This window comes from Peromyscus californicus, unplaced genomic scaffold, assembly GCF_007827085.1.
Source record: "Peromyscus californicus insignis strain IS unplaced genomic scaffold, ASM782708v3 Scaffold_3__1_contigs__length_106647218, whole genome shotgun sequence".
Lineage (NCBI taxonomy): Eukaryota > Metazoa > Chordata > Mammalia > Rodentia > Cricetidae > Peromyscus > Peromyscus californicus.
In genome coordinates, this window is record NW_026294551.1 from 16607923 (window position 1) to 16631507 (window position 23585).

A 23585-nucleotide genomic window follows, 5' to 3' on the forward strand; every position below is an offset into this window, starting at 1 on the left:
ATGTGGATGCTGGGAATTGTGCCTCAGTCCTCTGGAAGAACAGCTAGGGCTCTTAACCACTGAGCCATCTCTCCAAGTCAGATTTTTAGTATTTTTTAAAATGACAGTTGGGGGCAGGAAAGATGGCTTAGTGTGTAAGACTGCTTGCTCTGCAAGCTTGAAGACCTGAGTTTGAATCCCTAGCATCCACACAAAAAGCCAAGAATGGCTTTAACCTGTAACTCCAACAGGTGGATCTTCAGAGTCTCCTGGCTAGTCAGCCTAGCCTAAGTGATTCACTTCCAGTTCAGGGAAAGACCCCCATTTTAAGGCAGAAATGTGGAGAGTATGGAAGACACCTGAAGTCTTGCTCTGTTTTTCATATACATATGCACAGGCGCTCCTTCCCACACAATCCCATGTACATACATAAACATACACACAAAACTAAGGATAAATGAATAAAGAAAAACAAAAAATAATAGTTGGTGCTAGGCCTAATGGTACATGCCTCCATTCTCTGTACTTGGGAGGCAGAGGTGGGAGGATCAGGAGTTGGAGACCATCCTTACTGCATAGCAAATCTGAAGGGCTACTTGAGACTGGGATTCAAAACCAAAACAAAATAAAATACAGTTGGTTTTAGATTTTTTTTTCTTTAGAGACAGGGTTTCTGTGTAGCCTTGGTTGTGGTTTTGGATTTTGAAACAATATTATAGACATTTGTAAAAAGTAAATTTGCATTCAACTCAACATTACTTAGGGAATACAGAGAGTGGGGCTAGAACTAGCCATCTTTAATCCTGTATTCAGTTCCCTAGATTGCTGTAGTATTTCCAAATCCCATTTTAATGTATTCCACTTAACCATTTTTAATATATTTCACTAAGCTTTAGATTACCTATAGAAAAAGAGCAAAGAAACAGTAGCAAATAAGTCCCAGGAATTATTAACAATATTACTATAATTACTGGAGGAAATTCTAATATGTCCAAGAAAAAAAAAAGTCCATCCCAATTTCAATAGTCACACAGTATCAAAGACAAAAACAAACAAACAAACAAACAAACAGAAAAAGATTTCTTATTATTTACAAGGCTAAGTGTAGTTTCCAGTTTCCACTAGATGTTTGCTGGGGCTAACAGACAATATAAAATCTGACCTGTTTTCATTAACAAGTCAAGTTGTCAAACAGGCTTGAGTCTGGAGCATAGAACAGCTCAGGAAAATATGACTATAAATCAAAGGACCTGCAGGGCAGAGATGCAAATTAGTTTTAGTCCTTTAGTCACTGGCCTGGAGTTGAAATGTAATGAAAATATTAAGGAATCTCTTTCATTAAACATTTGAGTTTGTTTATTAAGTTCTGGGGAAGCAGAGGGAGAAGGATTACTACAAGTTCCAGGGTAGCTAGGTCTACATAGGGAGACCCTGTCTCAGAACAAAAAGAGAAAGAGAGCGAGAGAGCGAGAGAGCGAGAGAGCGAGAGAGCGAGAGAGCGAGAGAGCGAGAGAGCGAGAGAGCGAGAGAGCGAGGAGAGCGAGAGAGAGAGAGAGAGAGAGAGAGAGAGAGAGAGAGAGAGAGAGAGAGAAAACAAACTCAAGAGAGAGCACAGGGATGCAGCTCAATGATAAAGCACTTGCCTAGCACTCACAAGGCTAGGGTTTGGTGCCCAGCACTGGAAATGAAAAAAATACATTTAAAAACTGACATGGGGTCAAATGAGAAGATACCAAGTTCCTGTTCTTTTTTCTTTGGGACTTTACCCACATAGTTTTCTTCCTCCCAGCATCGCCTTTCCATGTATTTAAACACTTGTTGAAAACATTTTCAAATGTGAAAACAGGCTCTCATCTATTTTCCTGTTAGATGATGAGATGTGGCCCTCATTATCTGGACACTCACACTGGTTTTGCAATCAAAGTGTTACGTGTAAGGTCTGTACACCCTCAAGGATCTCACACTCCCCTTTGGAGCTTAAGGCTCACCCACAGGACAAGAAGGAAAACTTACTAGATTATCACAACAGAAATCCATAGTTCAAATATTTAGCTTAAATTCTGTAGAAGATAAATGTTTGATGCCTATGAGGACAAAAAGAATCCCCATTTATAAGAAGCGTTCCATAAATATTAGAATATGTACATTATAAATCTTTATTTATTTGTGAAGCCTTACTGGATTCCTTTTGTGTCTAATTCTCAGATGAGACTTCTGTAGAAAACAAACAAACAAACAAGCCCTGAGCTGTATCATGGAAAGGGAACTGAAAACCCAGCAAATGGACAAACCCTTCCCATAATGTATGAGGGGCAGCACTGAAAAAAAAAAGTAATTTATTTAAAATCAGAGTAAAGAGATTGAGCACAAATGAGTATCTGGCCAATGCGCCAGTGTACCCACTTAACCTCCTACAAAAATGACGACCTGAAGCCGGGCGGTGGTGGCGCACGCCTTTAATCCCAGCACTCGGGAGGCAGAGCCAGGCGGATCTCTGTGAGTTCGAGGCCAGCCTGGGCTACCAAGTGAGTTCCAGGAAAGGCGCAAAGCTACACAGAGAAACCCTGTCTCGAAAAACCAAAAAAAAAAAAAATGACGACCTGGCTATAAGGCAAAGCAAACATTAACATTTCATTTTCATATGAACCACTTCATAGGAGAAATGAATACTTCTGCAAAGGAGACTTTTACTAAATTTTACCCTTTCTTACTTAGGACAAGACTAAATATTTTGCAAAACCCGACTGAGACCAGGAACAAGAGCATCACAACACCTGCCCCAACTGGAGAAGCAAAGTATATTTAAAATGTCACATGCTCCTTAGCTGAGTCCAAGTCTTTTGGTAAAGTACCAAAATCATGCGAAATATGATTCAGTTCAGATACTGTGTGGAAGACATTAAAAGCTTTTCTTAGATTACATCTTCACAGCAGAACTGCAAATGCTGACAAAAAGGAAATGATTTCATAGTCATTCTTTTGTGTAGCGAATGCCTCTTTCAAAAGTTACAGTTTCAGGGATAGCGCAGGATAAAAGTAATAGCAGCTGGATTTTTCCAAAAGTAGGGTTTGAGCTATAACCCCACAGCACCCATCATTCCTAACTTCCAGTAATCTGCGAGGAGCACAGATCGCATTTCCCAAGCCCGCGATTGCTCACAGGGATCCGCGTCGAATCGCCTCGCGGTCCCGCATACCCTCCCCCCTGCGCAGGGGAGCGCACGGAGCTCGAGAGCAAAGCCCCGGGAACTCACAGGCCAGCCTGTGTGAGCAAAGGGAAGGAAATGACACAGGCAGGAAAAAAAAAAAAAAAAAAGCAAATCAAGGAAAAGACACAACAGCAGCTGGGCCTGCACCAGGCTCCAGCCCCGGCCCCACACTGAGCTCCGGCTCCCCCACCCTCAAGCTCGCGGGCCAGCTCGCTGGGGACCGGAGTGGGCGGCCCCGCCGAGCACGGGCCTTGGTCCCGCAGACCCCTCCCGGGGATGCGCCGGCCGCATGCCCAGAAAGAGAGCTGCCGAGTGGGTTTGGCCGGCAGGGTACCCCCGGAGGGTCCTAGTAGCCAGAACCGCCGCCGGTAGCGGCGCCACGAACAGGCGAGCGGTCCGCGGACCTCAGCCCCGGGCCCCGCAGGCTGTCCATGCCTGTCAGGCGGGCGGCCCAGGGTCCTCCTCCCCTCAGCCCGGGGCGGGGCGTCGCGAAGCAGCGCGGGCACAGGCCGGGGCGGTGGCGATACTCACCCATGGTGGCGATGGCGGCGGCGGCGGCTACAGCCCAGAAGTGTCACCTCCGCAGCCTAGGCTGCATGCCGGGGGAGCAGGCGGCGGGGACGGCAGCGGGCCTGGCTCCGCGCGGGGGCCGTGGGCTGCGCTGGCTGCGCTCGGGGCCCCCGCCGCCTCCCCAGGCTCCGGCTCCGGCCGCGGCCGGGCGCTGTGGCATGAGCAGGGTGGCCCGCTACATCCCCGGCGCTCCCAGGCTCGGCCCAGCCCGGCCTCGGCGGCGCCACTCGGCCCGCCCGCCTGCCAGTCCCCAAGTCCAGAAGTCGCTCCGTCCGGCCACTGTTCTCCACCTCAGGAACGCTCCGAAAAACAAACCGCTGGGCGCGCAGCTAGCCTCGCTGTCTGTCACTCATGTCAGCACCCGCCAATCTCAGGCAGCCGCTGGGCCTTGGCACCACCCCCACTCTCCCTGGCAGCCAATAGCCAGGAGGAAGTCGGATCTTCCCGCCCCTCCTCCCGCTCACTCCCAACGCCCTCACTCTCAGCCGCCAGCTAATCACGACGAACCAATCCCGCCTACTCTCACAGGATGCCAATGGGCGAAGTCAAGGCGATTTCCGAGGGCTGTCTAGAGCCTGCCAATCACCGAGACAGCGCCCGTCCTCTCGCTCCTAGCCAATCACGGAGAGAGCGCTGAGACCCGCCCCGGTGCATCGCTAGCTGGCGCCCTCGGCCTCTCTGGCCGAAGGTGTGGGCTGCTCCAATCACAGCTCCGGCCTGAGGCTCCGCCCACAACATCACCTCTACTCAGTCGCGGAACCCTGGGCGAGCGCGCGGGCTGGCGCTGTTCCCCTCCGCGCCTGCTGTGGTTCTGGGTTCGGTAAAGGCGTTTTCTGTAGAGGCAGCGAGCCTCAGAAAACGGGAACCTTCGGCCCTCCAGTTGTCGGTTGTCCGCGACCTGGCGGTCCTAAGGTGCCCCGCCCCTGCTAGTGCGAAGCGTCTGGCGCGGAATGGGCGGGGAAGGTTTGGCTGTGAGCTTCCAGGCTTGAGGCCACTATGCTGCACGATCCTCTGGGCAGCCTGCGGCTCTAGATGCCGCTTTTGCAGGCAGGGTGGCAGTCTTGCCACTTCTCTCATTCCCCTGGGTCTCAGACCTCCGAGGCTACCCCCGTGGGTCCTGATTCCTCCGTCCCCAAAGGCTAGGGAAGTGCTGGAACGTGGATCCCCACATTCTGAGTTCTGCTAGAGTTGCTTTTGGACAACAGTTTTGCTCTTAGAATTATATAAAAGCGTGGCACGTTTTAAAAAGAAAAGTGTAGGAAAATAGAAAAATATCTACCCTGGAGATAGTTTTATCTATTTCCTACCTAGATATACAACGTTTGACAAAAAATAACTTCATATTGTTTTGTGGTGTGCTAACACTTGCATTAAGTGTTTCCTGTGCCACTAAATATTGTCTCAAAACAATTGTACTGGCTGTGTGATATTTCAAAAGAGTATTGTGATTAATTTCTCCAACTCCCATTGTTTCAACAATTTATACACCCAGTTTTTAGGTTCCAACTCTACCCCCAATTAATGTGGGTTCCCTTTCTCTGGACACTATGCTAGTGACGTATTTCAGATTCCAGAATAGTCTTCTTCAGATGCCATTTCCAGCTGTCATCTAGAAACCCTTACCTTAGGTGGTGGCTTTGCCTGGAGTGTCAAATCTCTTTAGTGTTTGGGACAATCCCCTTTATCTTCATCCCCACCCCACCCCCACAATGTTTAATTAGCTCTTGCTCCCCCCCCCCCCCGCATTTGTTGTTATTGTTTGAGACAAAGTCTATGTAACTTAGGGTGTCCTGGAACTGCCATGCTGACCTGGTCCGGTCTGAAACTCACAGAGATCCGCCTGCCTCTGCCTCCTGAGTGCTGGGTTAAAGGCTTGTGCCACTGTGCCCAACTTGTTTTTCTTCAGCAAACTTTCAAGTCTCATATTCTCACTTGATTAAGTCCCCAATTTACTGAAGTTTCTTAATTAGAATAATTCTTTTTTTTTCTGGTGAGGAAAAATGGAGAAAAACATCAGCCATTTCCTAGATGCCAGGCACGTAATCTCACTTAATGTCTCCAGTACCTGAGCTAGATGAGCTTCTTCCTTCCACCTTTTCCTCCAGATGCCTTCTTTGCAAATCTCATTTCCACTGTCTGCCCCTTAGCCACCAAAGTCAAACACTTCCATGCTGCAGTTACCTTGTGCTGAGGATTCCCGCTCAGGCAGGTCTTGTTCCAAGCCCCAGAGGCACCATTCTTGAGTATCCTACAGACACCTCAAATTCTACAGGTAACTTTCCTCCATTGGGCCATATTTCCTCTGTTCTTCAGTTCCCCCAAGGAAGACACGGAGTTTTCAGTGACCTTTCTCCATTTTCCTTCCCCAGCCATCAATCTTAACCAAGTCTCCAATCCATCTGCCTCTCTTCCATCCTAGCCCCACTAGCCCAGATCAAACCATCAAAATCTGTTACTTAAAATGTGTTCACACCACAGAGCGATCTTTCAGACACGTGACCCTAGCAAACCCTATTTACAAACTTATCCCATCAGTTTTAAGATGAATCAAATAGGGGCTGGAGAGATGGCTCAGTAGTAAAGAGTGCTTGCTGCTCTTCAAGAGAAGCCAGGTTCAGTTACCAGCACCCACACTGGTCAGCTCACAACTGCCTGTAAGTCCAGCTCCAGGGGATAGGACCTTGTCTAAACTCCAGAAGCATCATGCATGCATGTCAGACACATACATACATTCAGGCATACACACATACCAATAAATACTTCCTCAAATAAATCTCAGCTTTTCAATCTATCCACCCCCTCCCCACATAGTGCTATGTGTCCTGTGTTCTCTGTATTGAATGTTCTCTGTTTCTGCCCCCACTCTCATTCCTTCAGGGGAGAATTAAGTCCACAGTTCTCCGTCACTCCCTGAGGAAGCCTTCCTTACCTCTCAAACAGGGCTAAGGCCTTTGATATGCTCCCAGAGCACCTGGGACTCTTCATCCAAGCACTTATTCTGTTCTAATGTAACTGCACTTTGCAAAATAAGCAGAGAAATGGAAGCTGTCCGGTGGGGGATGTAGGTCAGTGGTAAAGAGCTCACCTAGCATGTGCAAAACCCTGGGTTTCCTCCCCTAGCCCTTGGGGTGAGGGTAACAAGTGAGCAAGCAAGCAGCTGTCATTCAAATTGGCATGCCTACTGTCTTTAATAGTATATTCAAGATACCTGCTGGGTGTAGTGGTGCACATTCGCCTGTAGTCCTAGCCCTCAGGAAGCAAAGGCAGGAAGGTTGCCTCAAGCTGAAGGCCAGCCCCTAGGTCCATTATCAGGACCATATAACATAGCATGACTCTGTCTCAAAACAACCAAGTATGCGTGCGTGTGTGTGTGTGTGTGTGTGTGTGTGTGTGTGTGTGTGTGTGTGTGTATGTGTTGAATGTCAAATGGGGACACTAGTAATTGAATGTGATTTCCACAATTACGCTTAGTTATGTATTTTATCTTCCCTCTGTGGTTGCTCTCTCCCCATTCTTCATGCCTTTTAGAGGCTGTCTCCTAGTTTTATGCTGGCTGGCCTCTGGGTATCTGAGCCACACTCACTCCCAGTGCCAGGGCCTAAGAAAGTGCTGGCCCTATCTGGCAGCCCAATTACATACTAGCTGCACACTTTCATTCTTTTCTTTCAAGACCATGGTGACAATGGGACATGGAAGGAACAATAAAAACAATGAATGGATTCTTTTAGGGGAAAGATCAACGGATTTGATTTACAAAAGAAAAATACCAGCAAACCTGTCACCTGATTTATGAAAATTCTTTTAATTCAGAGATAAAGCAGGGTACATTTTAGATGACCTGTTGAACCAGTTAGTTTGCTGTGTCAAGGAATAATATGCATACCTCATAGAAGATTCTTTCAACCATGATGTCTTAAAAATTATTAATATTTTCTTCTAATTAAAAATAGTAGCCATGTGGTAGTGGTGCATGCCTTTAATCCCAGCACTTGGGAGGCAGAGACAGGTGGATCTCTGTGAGTTCGAGGCCAGCCTGGCCTACAAAGTGAGTTCCAGGACAGCCAAGGCTATTACACAGAGAAATCCTGTGTCAAAAAAACAAAAAACAAAAAAAACAAAACAAAAAAGTATTCATTTTAAAATCATACTGGTATAAACTTATCCCAAACAGTAGTTTGTAAATAAGCAAAAGTAAAGAAAATCCATTGTAGCCTCTTTTCTATGTAGACATCCAAATACTCACTGATGGAAAGAATGGTTAAACAAATTATGATATAGTAATTAATAAAATAGTATGTGCCCACAAACAAGACTAAAAAGCCTTCCTCTACAAACACCAAAAAGATCCTAAATACCCTGTGATGTGTGTGCACGTGCATGGTGGTGGTGGTGGTGGTGAAGCCAGATTATAAAGTACAAAGGGTAACTGTATTTTTGAAAGATTTGTTTTTATTATTTTTAACCATTTGTATGTATGTGGGGGGTGAGGGGAATATGTGCATGAGTTCAGGAGCCCGAGGAAGCCAGGGGTGTGTTGCCTTATATGTGTATACGTGTACTGGGAGGAGCAGTTTGTGTATACATATGCATTTGTGTAGAGAGTAGAGGATGACCTTGGGTTCCACCTTGACTGAGGCAAGATCTCTTTGTTGCTTATGGCTGTGCAGTCCAGGCTAGCTGGGCACAAGCTTCTAGGGATTCTCCTGTCTATTCCCCATAGGAGCACTGGGATTGCAGATGTGGGCGCTAACTACCACGTAGGGTTCCATCTGGGTTCTGGATTTAAACTCAGGTCCTTGAATTTGCATTGTATCCACTGAGCCAGCTCTGAACACTAACTATTGCCAAGCAATGGAGATGGACACCACATACATTGTACAGACACACACACACACAATAAAATAAAATTTTAAAATAAATAAAAATAACCTTTTAGAAATAAGCAAAAGATACAAGAAAGAAGTTAAGGGTGCTACCCTGTTCAGTGGCTGGACACAGAATGAAGTCCAAACTAGTTTGGTATTTAGCACAGCATTCCCTTCGGCCATTGACTCTTTTCACAGAACATCTCCAAAGGAGTCCACAAGAATTCAAAAGAATACCCAGGAGTCTGAGACTTGGAGTTCGAAGCTTTATTGTCTGCTTTGCTATAAAATTGAAAGAAAAATAACTTGGGCTGGGGAGAAAGGTCAGTTGGCAAAGTGCTTGCCTTGCAAGCGCAAGAACCTGAGTTTAGTCACCAGAACCCATGCACAAATGCGGCCACAGCGGCATGCCTTTAACCTCAGCACTGGGAAGGCTGACAAGAGGAGCCCTGGAGCTCACTCACCAGCCAGTCTAACCTAACTGTTCAACTCCAGGCAAAGGAGAGAGCCTGTCTCAAAGGGGATGGCGTTCCTGAGGATGACAGAGAAGGTTGCCCTTTGCCTAGTGTGTGCATGAACATGCACAGCCTTTAAAAATAGTAACTTAACAGCACTGTACAAGTTCCATAGTTAATTAGAACCATAGCCTTCACTATCCCCTGAGTACACCAGAGCCTCTTGCAAAAGGGCAGCAGTTATACACAAGAACACTGCTTTTTCCCCTCCCAAGTGCTAAGATTATAGGTGTGCTCTCCCATGCCCAGCTTACATGATGCTAGGCATCACGTCTGGGGCTTTGTGCAGGCTAGGCAAATACTCTATCCTCTGAATACATCCACAGCCCCACAGCAGCACTTCTTGTAAGAGTCAATGTAAGACAGGCTTGCTAGCACAGGCCTATAATTCTATCCATTCAGGAGGCTGAGATAGCAGGATCACAAGTTCAAGGCCAGTGTGGGCAACTTAGTGATACCCTGTCTCAAAAAGTAAAAACAGGGCTGGAGATATAGCTTGGTGATCTCTATAGCCTTTGCTTAGCAAGACTTTAGGCTCAATCCTAACACACACACATATAAGTCAAAGTTGGGCTGTAGACAGAGCCTGTCATAAATACTTTCAGCTCATCAGAACACTTGAACATAACCCTAGTATGGCTTCAAGGCAGTGAATAACTTTGTATTACTAAGACAATGATCAAAGATAAGCCGATGTAAGTCATCCCAGCCCCATTTTTCAGACATAAAGGTGAGCCAGAGCCAGGTGTGGTGGCTCACACCTGTAATCAGCACTCCAGTGGCAGAGGCAGGAAGTTCAAGTCCTGGTTTTAAAAAAACAAAACAAAACAAAAAAAACCTCTTATGCTCAGACTTCCAGATGTTGTCTGTCTGCTAGTCAGGCAATAATCTGAGTCGGATGTTGGTTTTGGGCTTTAGCTTTGGTTTTTGGTTTTATTTTCTAACCTCAAATTCCAGATCCTGCTTAGCATCTCTAGTGTTGGAATAACTGCTATACAGGGCCACACCCAGCACCTATTTGTTCACTGGTTTCACATATTTCCCCTTGGGCCAGGGATGTAGTTCAGCTGTACAGCCTCGGATGTGTGAGGTCCTGGGTTGGATCTCTAACACTGAAAAACAAATAAACAAAAATTTCCTGATAAAAATAATAACATGATTATAGAAAGGAAAACTCAGTAATAATAGCAGGCATGGTCACTCATGCCTGTAGTAATCTCAGTACTAGAGAGGGTAAAACAGGAGAATGGCTATGAGTTCAAGGCCTACACAGTGAGCTTAAGGCCAGCCTGGGCTACAGAGTAAGTCTCTGTCTCACTAACTAAAATAAAACCCCAAAATAAAACAAAGAAAAAAAAAAAAAAAGAAAGCGAGATCAGTGACAACATCACAACTCTAAGATTGCCATTTCTGAAATTCTCATATATTTCCTCCTAGCCATAAATAAACAAACAACAACAAAACCAAACCTCATGTAAGCTCTTGAGAGGAGGATCAGGAGTTCAAAGTCAGTTTTGGCCACACAGCGAATTTGAGGCTAACCTAGATCATATGAGACCCTGTTTCAAAGGAGGCAAAAAAAAAGAAAGAAAGAAAGAAAGAAAAAGACCTAACAGACATAGTATTGTTAAATAAATATTTCAAAATTTGAGTTGTACTATATCTAGTACACATGCTTCTTTTTAGTGCCAGAGATTGAACTCAGACACCTCACACATGCTAAGCATATGCTCTACCACTGAGCTACCCCCTAGCCCAACATACTTGTAATTTTGAATCTTCATAATATTATATTGTAAACACTACGATATAAATTATTCTTTTGTTTGTTTTGTTGAGGCAAGGTTTTACTATGTAGCCTCGGCTGGCCTGGAACTCCATATGGGGACCAAGTGGCCTTAAACCCTCAGCAGTCCCCCCTTCGCTGCCTCCTAAGTGCTGGGGTTACAGGTGTGGGTCGCCGTTCCAGCTTGATATAAAGTATTCTGAGAGAGATAACTTTTTTTATAGTGAACGTTGGGGCTTTACTATGCAATAGGAAGGGCCATACTTTTGCCTGCCCACTCCCAAACTCTTATTATTGCTCTGAAATTCCTGGAAACCCCCTTCATGATCTCCATGTGAATTTCAAAGACAATATAGCAAGGAAAACTCTAGGCTTTCTTCCCTGAAACACAGATGCTCTTGTTAAAAAATTCACTTTTATACTGATGAAAATCAGACAGAATTTATCACTAAACTAAATTTTTCCCTTCTTAAATGCCTTTACTACGTATCTTCACAATCCTGGTGACTTCTTGTCCTTAATTACATTGTATGGCTGTGACTATCTTTATTTATATGTTATGGTCTCAATTAGATCCAGAAACAGCAGGAAAGGTCCAAGTCTGTCCGTTTCTCCTTTTCCTTGTTAACAGTGGGAGCGAGAAGGGCACCACCAGGGGTCAGTGCGGCGCCACCCTCACAGGCGCCTTACTGTATAGTACAGCGAGCAGGGCCTGGTGTAGGAAAACTGGTTCCACAACAAGCCATATTAACAAACTCTTCTAGATAGGATGAGGCCTGCTCATAAGAGTAGCCAAGTTCCCTTTAAGAACAAGCTTCCTTCATACAGACTTCTCAGATTAGAAATGATCACATTCCATCAACTTAATTTATATTCAACATTTCTAAAACAGGGCTATTTTATAAACAGGCACTATCAACATAAGATGTATTAAGCCCATTCTCCTTTGTTTGGTATGAGATAACTTGAGGGTTTTATTTTGTTTTTTTATGAGATTTATTTTCATTTTTTATTATTTATGTGTGTATGTGAGTGTATACCATGTATATGTGAGTGCCCTAGGAGATCAGAAAAAAATGAGAGCCATCTCTCCAGCCCTAGGTGTGAGATAATTTATACATAAAATAATTATTTTATTTTAATCTTTTTTTGTGCATGTACATGTGTACATGGGTGTATATGATGTGACAGTATGTTTGTGTGTGTAAGTGTGGGCACACATGTGCCATGGCATGTGTGTAGACAGGATGTCAGTGTTTGACTTCCACTTGTTTGAGACAGGGTCTCTTCTTTGCTGCTATGAACATCAGGCTAGCTGGCTCACAAGCTTCTGGGGATTCTCCTGTCTTAGCCCCCACCTTCCCATAGGAACACTGGGATTACGTACACACTACTGTATCTAGCCTTTACAAGACTTCTGGGGATTTGAACTCACATTCTAGGGTCCTCACATTTGCATGGCAAACGCTTTACTCCCTAAGCCCTGGTTCTAGTTTATAGGTTTGTTGTCAAATCAAATAACATGACATATCAATTAGAAAGCAGCTTATCAACATCAAGTTATCCCATTCTGATGATGTACTAATTCAGATCTTTAGATGATTTGTCCCCAGCAAAACTAAAAAACCCTAGTTAGTACTATGACTTTGATATGAGGCATAAGGGCATCTGCTTTGGTATGATCTTGGACTGTTCTGTTCTTTTTGTTTTGTTCTTCCTGGCTTTCCAGCTGTCCTTTTCTAGAAGCTAAAGTATCCTTCACAGTATTAGGACTTTTCCACACTTATTTACCTAAGGCTCCTTCAGAAGAAAACTACTCTGAGCTCAGAACTGACTTAACAGCTTGTAAGTTGGTAGATGACCTGGATTCAAATGCCATTCCAGAAGCATTATGCTTGATATACTACAGCACAGGCAGTCGACACTGCTAGACTTTCTAACCCAGAAGTGACTGTTAAGAGCCAAAGGTACAAAGGCCAGGCTCTGGCTCAGCCCTCACTCTTCCTTTTGTCCCTGTCCCCCTCTAGTTATTGGTGTTCCTATCATTTGCCATCACTGGAAAAGGAGCTAAAAGTGGCCTTCTGAGGCCCTCAAGCTCTCAAACCCAGGTTAGTGTAGCCTTTCAGGAGAACAGCCCTACCTGCTGATAGGGCCATTGTTATCAATCTTCAGAACACACATGGGTTGTTCAAAGTAGGTCCTGAGGAGGTCCCTTTTGACACCTGACTTCCTATGGCACTAAAGCCTTTAAGCTGACAGAAAAGGGAACAAAAACCACGTGAAGAAAAAAAAAAAGATGATAAACGCAGTCCACACTACCCTGGGACAGCTCCATGGGTACAGCCCCATGTCTTTCCCTTTGAGGCCCTACATCTTAGAGCAAGATCTAAGCATCAACTGAACAGCCTGGTCTCTGGAAAAGCACAATTCTTGTAAAGAAAGATGTTCAAGAAATACTAGCTGCATGAGTGAGTGAAAAGGCGAGCTCATTAGGCCACCAGTCAACCACAGAGAACAGCCACATTTCACTGTAAAAAGGAAAGAAAAGGGAAAAAAAAAGACAATCTTAGTATTAAAGTAGAGAAACAAGCATGTGGGCCTGAACATTAGTCCAGAAGTTCAAAAACTGGACACAAACTGGGGACAACTCAAGAGTTATACCATCAATGCAACATCCAAGAATAATCAATCACTACTGTTATTATTGATGATCAATTTCCACTCTATAGTACAAGACACTTAGAATCTTGACAAGGGCCAATCACCTGGGATCAGAGTCAGACCAGCTGGCTAGTCTCACCTTGTATCCCAGGTGGCCCTGTGATACCAACAAAGCTAAAAGTCCCTTTTTTTAAGGCTGTAAGCCATGGCATCAGGTCTCTGGTAGGTGCCCACCTGTTTCAGTCTCCGAGATTGCTGCACAAGCTCGTGAAACCTAGGAAAGAGCCTGGAGACAGGCACAGTCTGGTTATTCGATATTGTCATAAACATGAACCACGTCCTCATGGTTGCTGAGAGTCTGGATGAGGTGAACAGCCTGCTCCAGGTCAGGTTCAGCCAGCTGCACCTTTGAGTGGGGGATGAACTCCAAGGAACAGGATACAGAGCACAGGCCCAGGGAGTCCAGTTTCTTCCTAACTTGATGCAGTGACGAGGCATCACAAATAAACTAGGGATAAAAGAAAGTCAGGAGGTGAGAAGCCAGGAAGGAATGGCACACGCCAGGCAGCATTTTGCAAAGTCCTGAGTGGAGCAAGCTGTACTGTATTATCATTGGCTTTAAGCTCACAGTTTCCAATGCTCAGAACCAGTCTCACCAACTCAGAAGAATAGGTCCTAGCCTCCAGCTTATCTTAATAACACTGGGCAATTTGTGAATTCTTTGCTTTACCTGTATACTGACACACAGGAAGGAAGAAGCCCAGAGAAGCATATCTTAAGGTATCTATTGGAGACCCATTGGAAGCCCACCAAACACAAAGGCTTCAGCTTGTCAGGCTTGGAAGCAAGCTGAGCCATCTTACCGGGCCCATACTCACTTTAAAAAGGTTCTTTTCTTCTTCATCCTCAGCTTCTCTCACATCCTCAGCTCCTGCTTCGATTGCCAGTTCCAGGGCACGCTCGAGGTTCACGGCTTTCTTCTCTCTGTCCTCTACTCCAACCACAACTACTCCTTTCTTGTCAAAGAAATGACGCGCTCCTTCAGCCAACATTCCCCTACGGAAAAGGGAAGAGACAATGCATGGATGATTTGGGAAGCTCAGTCTCCACAAAGTGCTGCATTCTAACACTACCCCTGACCCATTTGGCCCCTGGAGCACCCAGAGACACCCAAAACTCTCTTCATGAAGATGACACAGCTGATGCTGGGTAAGAGACTGTCCAAGAGCATCCCCATCTTCTATTTTCTGCATCTATTGGAGTCTGCAGGAAACAACTTTGCTCACTGTTTCCAATTCTATTAAAACTCCTGCCCTGGGGGAATGTTTCAAGACTGGAACATCATATGGCTACAGATGGAATGATGGGGAAAAGATCTCATCTACACCTATGGGATCCTATCTCGTTCAGAAGACATTAAGGGAAAAGCAGTTATCACACTGGATTCCACTAAGGAAGAAGCGTGCTTACAACCTGAAATACTGCTGAGGAACAATGGCATTTGCATTGCATAGAATTGGAACCTAAAGTTTCTGTCCCCTTTTTCCCTACATACACATACTTACCCATTCTTGTTCATGATATATTTAATGTCCAAATGGCACTTGGGACCACTGTTTGATAATGCCTCAATGAGCAGAGAAGAGCCACCAGGCCCTCGACCCTCGTACAGCAAATGAACTCCCTTGTTTTTCTGCAATTAAAAAAAATCCATTGTCATGTTTCCTAATGTCCCAGTGCCCCCATGCCAGCACCAAACCACAGGTATGGTTGACTAAGAAGTGACTCCATGTGTGACCTCTCAAGACTTACTTGAGCATGAGCCCTCAAGTCTTTATTTGTGTCTCTGTCTTCCGGACAGGGGAGGGAGGCCGATGGCATCAACTTCTGACATCAGTGGACGTACTATTCCTTCTGAAAGGGAGTTTTCCCTCTGGTTCCCAAGCAGCCTTCCCAGCTCTGCCTCTACCCTTCTCTAACCAGACCCCACATCCACCCCACAGTCACTCCTACCTTTATTCATCTTCCTGTAATCCATTCTATGTGAGAATACACACACACACACACACGTACATACTCACACACACACCTACTTAGGAATTCTCAACGCCACTAGCCCTGGGCTGCTGGGTGCTGCTATAGAAACATCACGTGGAACTTGTCATGGGAGCCACTGAATTCAGCACTGTAGCTAAATTCAAATACTTCACAACCAGTTGCCAATTTCCTCCATACTCCTTAGACCTCATCCCCTGTCCACATCACTACTTTCTAAGCACCTTGCCCTGTACCTTTCTAGAGGCTTTCAACTGATGACTCCTCCCATCCACTTTCACAAATGAAATTCAAGCTCCCTGTTGAGTTCTGGGGTCTGGCTGCTTTGATTTGGGTCTGCCATTTTCTGCATGACCTACATCAAGTCACCAAACTTTTCTGTGCCTTAGTTTCCATTTTAGGTCACTTTCAGGATTCAGTGAGAAATGCATGCAGAGTTTTTATTAAGGGACTTGGTCAGGAACCAGCACCCAATAACTGCCAGCTGTTACAATGATTACTCTAGGGAGTGATTAGACACTTTTGTAGGCTCAGCACTTGTGAGGCTGAGGCAGGAGGATCATGAGTTCCATACTAGCCTGGGCTACACAAAAAGACCCTGTTTCAAAAGAAAACAATAGAAAGAAATTATTAACTCTTCAAATCCTTACCTGTTCCAGAGGAAGTGTTGGAGCTCAGCATCCTTCCCACTCCCACCATTACCACTGCCTCTTTCTCTGTAGACCAGGCTGGCCTCGAACTCAGAGATCCACCTAGCTCTGCCTCCTGAGTGCTGCCACCACCACCCGTACCACTGTCTCTTCTTACTGGCTTTTCTCCCTTAGACATAAGCATCTGAGAAGATAACAAGCCCTTCTCCAACCTAACGTCTAGGGCTTTCCCAGTCTTACCTGTCCTTTCTTCTCCCTATCTTCTCCAAGTTTGACAACACAGCTCTGCCCTCTATGGGTCTCCATACTGTCTACATCGCCTATTCCCAGTCATGTTCCTCTAACCAAAGGTCAAGGAGAGAGAATCCTCAAAGGTCTCTGGGTTGGGATGTCAACCATGTTCCTACTCTTCTCTCTGATCATTTAAGGAATTTCCGGTGGCTTTCCAAACATGGACCCCTGAGGGCTGTGGTCAATAATAACAACATGAAACTGAGGACACACCTCTGTTTTCAGCGCCGACTCAATAGTTGACTTGGGCATATGCTTGCTCCGACACACCTCTAAGATGTTGGCCAGGTTGCTGTTGTGCTCGGGGTTGGGGCCTCCCTCTGGATAAAGGAAAAAGAACAATCAAAGACATCTCATCTAGTATGGAGAAAGAAGTGATTTCCAGCCTCTCCAAGCCCAAAACAATGGCAAATTACTCTCCATTAGAATATGTTATCTAATGAAGACAGCTCAGTGTGCAAAGTGCTTGTCTTGCAAGCAAAGGATCTGAATTTGATCCCTAGATCTCACATATAAGAAAATACCAGCACCAACTTATAATTCCAGAACCAGGGCGGTAGAAACAGATCCTGAGAAAGAAAAAAGACAGTTGCACCACTGAGCAGATACATGGTTCCAAACCAGCCTTCCAAAAAAAATGTCTCAGGAGCTCTAGCGAGGAAAAATTAAGCCTAGGCAAGAAATGACTTGACTCAGTATGCCTGCCACAGCCTTCAGTGCTAGTAAAAGCAGCTGCACAAGGCTTGGTTTATTCCTTCAAGAAAGACACATACTTGACTTTTTAAAAAAGATTTGTTTGTGTTTACCTGCATGCATGATGCATGCAGTGCCCACGGAAGCCAGAAGAGGATGTTGAGTACCCTGGAACTGGAGTTTCAGGTGGTTGCTAGCGATCACGTGTGTGCTGGGAACCAAACACAGGTCCTCAGCAAGAGCAACAACCGCTGAGCCATCTCTCCAAGCCCTGACTTGACTCTTAGGGTTTATTTCTATTTTACCTATCTACCTATAGACTTTGAAGGAGTCATATCTATCTTCCTAAGGGCGGGTCTCTAAAAGGTTTCTGGAAAGGAAAACGGGAATATCCAGTGAAGGTGGGTGCTTTGAGAGTTACGGGTACGTCAACAATGGCAACTGGAAAACGCGAAGAAAGTAATTGGCCCTAGTCCAGCTTAGGGAGGCAAGTGAAGCCTTAGGCACCAAAAGGGTCTCAGTGATCAGCAGTGGGGCCGTCAGGTTCTCACCTTTAACCGCCAGGCGGATACTGAGAATGAGTTTGGAGAAGATTCGACTCCTTTCCAAGTCTTTGGGGCCCTTGATGTGCCGGACTTTAGACCATTTATTGTGTCCCGCGGAGGCCGCCGCGCTGACACGCAGGGTCCTGTGTGGAGCTGGACCGCAGTTTTCCTGCTGGGAGGCACACCAAGGTCCCACGCGGAACCCGAGGCATCGCGCACGAAAGCATCGGGCAGCTGTCCCTCTCAGGTTGGCAGCAGCCCACGACATCATCTGCCTCGACCGGGGGTGACAAAGTGCAAAGAGGAGCGGCCAAGGTCAACCTGTCTAACCTGTTACCGGAACAAGCCGGTCTGGACGTTCTGGCCGCTTCTGAGGGTCTCCTGAAACTCAAAGGCTGAGACCCACTTAACCTGCCCAGCCGTGAGTGACCCTGCCACCGCCGGGCGTGGAGACCCTTATTGACACAGTACACTTCCTGTCCCTGGTCCGTTGCAAAACACGTCCCCAGCGCCTGCAAAGTCGGTTCCGCCGCCTCTTCGTACTCGCTAGAACCTTGCCTTGCCAGGAGTGATCCAGACCTCAATTGCTCCCGGTTGCTCGGAGACACCAGAGTTCATTCCATTGAATTAGTAGAGATTCGTGTCACTAATCTTCCTTCCTAACTCTAAACAAGTCCAGAATAACAAATGTTTTGTTGTTCAAAAAGAAATACGTAGTTCAACCGGTTCATTTTGCAGGTAAAGACACCTCCGCCAAGGGTGCTTATTAAAAAAAGGGAAGCAACAAATGAAACAGTCCTAAATGCCGGGAGTGGTAGCCCATGTCTGTAATTCCAGCACTTGGGAAGCGAAGGGTCGTGACATCAAGACCTTGTCTCAAAACAAACAAACAAACAAACAAACAAAAAAACATAAACATAAAAAACCATAATGTATTTATTTTAAAAAGAATCCTAGCCATCAGAGAAGTGATTTGCCCAGTCATTTAAGACTTTCTGATTTAGATTTTTATTTCTATAAACAAGGATGACATTGTGTCTGTTTTGCCATCCCATACTGGAGAGTTGAAAACACAGCATAACCCCTGGAGTTTGAATAAAAAAGGTATGTAAGCAGCAGCTGTAATCATGATTGGCTCCTAAACCCAAGGAGATAGCTTGGGGACAGAGTCAGATGAATCACAGGGTTTGGGGGAAAGGATGAAAGATCAGACCAGCCTTTAAGTCAAACTGTTATCTTCGTTTTCCATCTGTTGTTTAAAAAATTATTGTAAGTACTTTTAATTTATGTGTATGGTCGTTTTGCCTGCATGCATGTCTGTGTGCCTGGTGCCTGTAGAGGCCAGATGAAAACATCAAGATAGCCTGGAACTGGAGTTACAGATGATTGTGAGTTGCCATGTGGGTGCTGGAAGTCAATTCTGCATCATCAGAAGAGGTACCAATACCCTTGACTGTTGAGCTCTCTCTCCAGCCCCTTCCACCTGCTCTCTTGACAGAGAAAACCAGAGAAAGGGGGTGCTATAAAGAATAAAGAAAAAAAAAATAGCAGCTACTGAATCTCTGTAAGAGGTCCCCAGGGTGAATTAAGTCCCAAGAGCTTCACTCATTAGAAAAGCAGGACAACGTGAAGGCAGTTTGAAGTTTTGCTCTCTAAAGTTAGACGGGATGGATTAAAACTGTATTTCTGCCATTTACTTGTGCAACCTTGGACAAGTTCCCTTCCTTTCTGCTTCCTTCCGCATACAATAGCCTTGAGAAGAGTGAGGATGGTGGGAGCACGGGCACAGATTTTATATTATTACATAAGTATGTCCATAATTAGCCGGCTCATCTTCCATTCTCATGTTCTGATGCTCCATCTCTATGGGAGGGCATTATGTTGGCTGCTTTTGTCTTCCTAGTTCCAGAGTAACCAGCGGCCACCACGCACAGCCTGAGTACAAATTCTTGACCACTTTTGTTTCTCTTGAGTGGTCTTCATTGTCTCACTGGTGAAATCCCTGCCTCCAAGGTTCAGCTCATGGGGCTGGAGAGATGGTTCAGCATTTAAGAGTGCTTGCTGCTTTTGCAGAGGCCCCGGGTGTGATTCCCAGCACCAATATGGTGGCCCACAGCTTCTGAAGCTCCCATCCCAGGAGGTCCGATGCACCTCTGCAGGCTCTACACACACATGCTGCAGGCATGCATGCAGGCAAACACTCATAAAAATCTTTAACTGAGTCTTTAGAACTTATTTATATTTTATGTGTGTGGGGTTTTACAAGTGCTCTTTTTATTTATTTTATTATTTTTTTTTCTTTGAGACAGGGTTTCTCTGTGTGTAATAGTCCTAGTTGTCCTGGAACTCCCTCTCTAGACCAGGCAGGCCTCTAACTCACAGAGATCTGCCTGCCTCTGCCTCGAAAGTGCTGGGATTAAGGGCATGTGCCACCACTGTCTGGCTTACAAGTGCTCTTAACTGCTGAGCCATTTCTCCTTCAAATTTTTTTTTTTTTTTTTTTTTGGTTTTTTGAGACAGGGTTTCTCTGTGTAGCTTTGCGCCTTTTCCTGGAACTCACTTGGTAGCCCAGACTGGCCTCGAACTCACAGAGATCCGCCTGGCTCTGCCTCCCAAGTGCTGGGATTAAAGGCGTGCACCACCACCGCCCGGCTCCTTCAAATTCTTAACTGCAATATAGTTCACCTGTTCTTGTCGTGGAGTAGGTTCTGGGGTCTAAAATCCAGGGCTTCTAGCATGCTAGGCAATGAGCTATCTCCCAGGGGCTCACTCTGCAGGCCAAGCCTAGTTTTGAATTCATGGTGATCCTCCTGCCTTAGCCTCTCAAGTACTGGAATTACAGTCAGGAGCCACTGCTCCCAGTCAGCACATAACATTTTAATTTATTACATTTTATTTACTTTGTGAGCGTGTGTGTGAATATGGGTGTTACGATGCATATTTAAAGGTCAGAGGATAACATGTTTTCTCCACCATTTAGATCCTGGAGATTGAACTCAGGTCACCAGGCTTGGTGACAAGATCCCCACTGAGTCATCTTGCTGGCCCCCATGAATTTTTCCGAAATTTCATAATCCAAGCTCCTGAGAGATGGACTGCCCCCTTCCTCCTTGTGCTGTGCAAGTCACAGGGATTAAACTCCTGAAACTTCTCTCAAGTCCTGTATTAAACCCAGAGTTGTTTTTGTCCCATTTCACCTGGCTACATTTTGCTCTTCCTTAAAGATTCAGCTGGGCATCAAACATCAGACTCCCCATTTAGATGCACTAACCTGCCGGGCGATGGTGGTGTACACCTTTAATCCCAGTACTCAGGAGGCAGAGCCAGGTGGATCTCTGTGAGTTCGAGGCCAGCCTGGGCTACCAAGTGAGTTCCAGGAAAGGCACAAAGCTCCACAGAGAAACCCTATCTTGAAAAACAAAAAACAAAACAAAATAAAAAAATAAAAATTAAAAAAAATAAAAATAAAAAAATAGATGCGCTAACCTATGTTCCCACCAGCCATCACACATGCCTATACCTCTGCACTTAGGTTTTCTTAAATTAATCACGTGTGTGTTCAACTTGTGGGAGTGAGTTCTCTCCTTCCATCACGTGGGTCCTGGTTCAAATTCAGGTCATCAGGCTTGGTGGAAGGAGCCTTTATCTGCTAAGACATCTGGCTGGGTTAGCACTTACCTGTTTCCTGTCAAAATGTTAATGTCTACCACAGTACTGTAATTCCCACACTCGGTAGTTTTTTTTTTTCTTTAAATAAGCTTTATTGACAGATTCTACATAATAAAGGGTGCCAACTTAAAATGTCCAATGATTTTTAGTATATTCACCGTAGCCGTCACCACAACCTAGCCCTTTTATCACTCTGAAGAAAACCCTGTGTCCTTTGCAGTCGCTCCTCATCCCCCTCAACTGTCACAGGTCTAGACAACCTACACTTGCTTCTGTTGAACATTTCATATTAATGAGAGCATGTAGTATGTGGTCTTTGTGAATGATTTCCTTCATTTAGCATGTGTCCTAGTGTGGTGATTGAATAAGAATGGCCCCCATAGGTTCTTATGCTTGGATGGATGCTTGGTCCCCTGTTGGTGGAATGTTTGGGAAGGATTAAGTGGTGGCCTTGTTGGGGGAGGTGTGTCACTAAGGGTGGGCTTTGAGCTTTCAAAAGCCCAGACCATTCCAGTTGGTTCTCTGCCTCCAATTTGCAGATCAGGATGGGTGTAAGCTCTTAACCACTGCTCCAGTGGCCGAGTGCTTGCTGACATGCTGCCCGCCACCATGATCATGGACTCTAACCCTCCAGAATCATGAGCATCAGTAAACACTTTTTTTTTTTTTTTGAGACAGGGTTTCTCTGTGTAGCTTTGCACCTTTCCTGGAACTCGCTTTGGAGACCCGCCTGCCTTTGCCTCCCGAGTGCTGGGATTAAAGGCGTGTGCCAACACCGCCTGGCCCACTTTCTTTTAAAGTTACCTTGGTCATGATGTCTCTTCGCAGGAAAAGTAACTAAGACACCTGCTTATTTTTATCAACCTGACATAGCCTAAAGTCATGTGAGAGGACATCCTCAACCGAGGAATTACCAAATGAGATTGGCATGTGGACATGTCTCTCTGTGTGCATCTTATTTATACAGGACAGTCCAGACCACTGCGAGCAGCACCATCCCTAGGCAGGTGGTCCTGAGCTACATAAGAAAGCTAGTAGCTAAGGTGCTGGAGAGGCGGCTCAGCAGTTAAGAGCACTGGCTGCTCAACCAGAGCACCTGGGTTTTATTCTCAGCACTCGTGATGGCTCACAACCATCTGTGACTCCAGTCCTAGGGGATCTGATACCCTCTTCTGGCCTCCACCAGCATGCAAGTGGTACACAGACAAACTCAGGCAAAACACCCAGACACGTTTTTAAAAACTATTTTTGCTTATATATTTTTATTTTATATGCTTTGGTGTTTGGGCTGCACTTATGTCTGTGTGAGGGTGTCAAGTCACTTGGAACTGGACTACAGACAGTTATGATCTGCCATGTGGGTGCTGGGAATTGAACCTGGGTCCTCTGGAAGAGCAGCCAGTACTCTTAAGCCGTGAGCCATCTCTCCAGCCCTCAGACACTTTTTTTAAAAAATGGAAAAAAACAATAAAAGTAGCTAAGTGTAGGCAAGCATGAGTCTGTGTCAGTCTCTCTCTCTTACACACACACACACACACACACACACACACAGAGAGACAAGAGAGAGAACAAGAGCACAGGTACACTATTCATCTGTGGATTGTTTCAAGCTCCCGTTTGGTTCTTGTCTTGATTTCCCTCAATGATGGACCATGGCCTGGAAGTGTAAACCAAATCAATCTTCCTCTATCCTAAGTTGTTTTTGCTCATGGTGTTTGTCATAGCAACAGAAAGAAAACTAGAACAGCATGTTTTCAGGGTTCAGTTGACTGTAACATTAATCAGTATTTCCTTCTATTGCCAAACAATATTCCATTAAATGAACATTTTACTTGTACATTCCTCAGCTGATAGGTGTGTTTCTACCTTGTATTATGAATACCACGAGTCTCTCTCTCTTCTCTCTCTCTCTCTCTCTCTCTCTCTCTCTCTCTCTCTCTCTCTCTCTCTCTCTCTCTCTCTCTCTCTCTCTCTCGTTGTTTCTCTGTGTAGCCCTGGCTGTCCCAAAACTCACTCTGTAGATCAGGCTGGCCTCGAACTCAAAGATCTACCTGCCTCTGCTTTCTGAGTGCTGGGATTAAAGGCATGTGCCAGCAT

At 45.4% G+C, this 23585-nt stretch overlaps 2 protein-coding genes across 3 annotated transcripts in view; both read right to left on the reverse strand.

The window, feature by feature from the left end:
- The window catches only part of Map3k3 (mitogen-activated protein kinase kinase kinase 3), an 82912-nt gene extending 78814 nt beyond the window's left edge, over positions 1 to 4098 (reverse strand). The window contains exon 1 of one of the 2 annotated variants that reach the window (XM_052759152.1): positions 3720 to 4098. In XM_052759152.1, the coding sequence (XP_052615112.1) occupies positions 3720 to 3723 (4 nt within the window). In that variant the 5' untranslated portion in view covers positions 3724 to 4098. The remainder of the gene's footprint in view (positions 1 to 3719) is intronic. The other variant, XM_052759151.1, reaches the window with a different exon arrangement.
- A 3438-nt stretch (positions 4099 to 7536) lies between these two features.
- On the reverse strand, positions 7537 to 18373 carry LOC128122188 (translational activator of cytochrome c oxidase 1). Its single transcript, XM_052757538.1, has 5 exons — positions 17826 to 18373; positions 16795 to 16901; positions 15151 to 15278; positions 14464 to 14641; positions 7537 to 14093 (listed from the first exon to the last, which is right to left on the reverse strand). Exons 1-5 carry the CDS (start codon positions 18088 to 18090, stop codon positions 13893 to 13895), a joined length of 879 nt encoding a protein of 292 aa, XP_052613498.1. The 5' UTR covers positions 18091 to 18373; the 3' UTR covers positions 7537 to 13892.
- Between the last annotated feature and the right edge of the window lie 5212 nt (positions 18374 to 23585).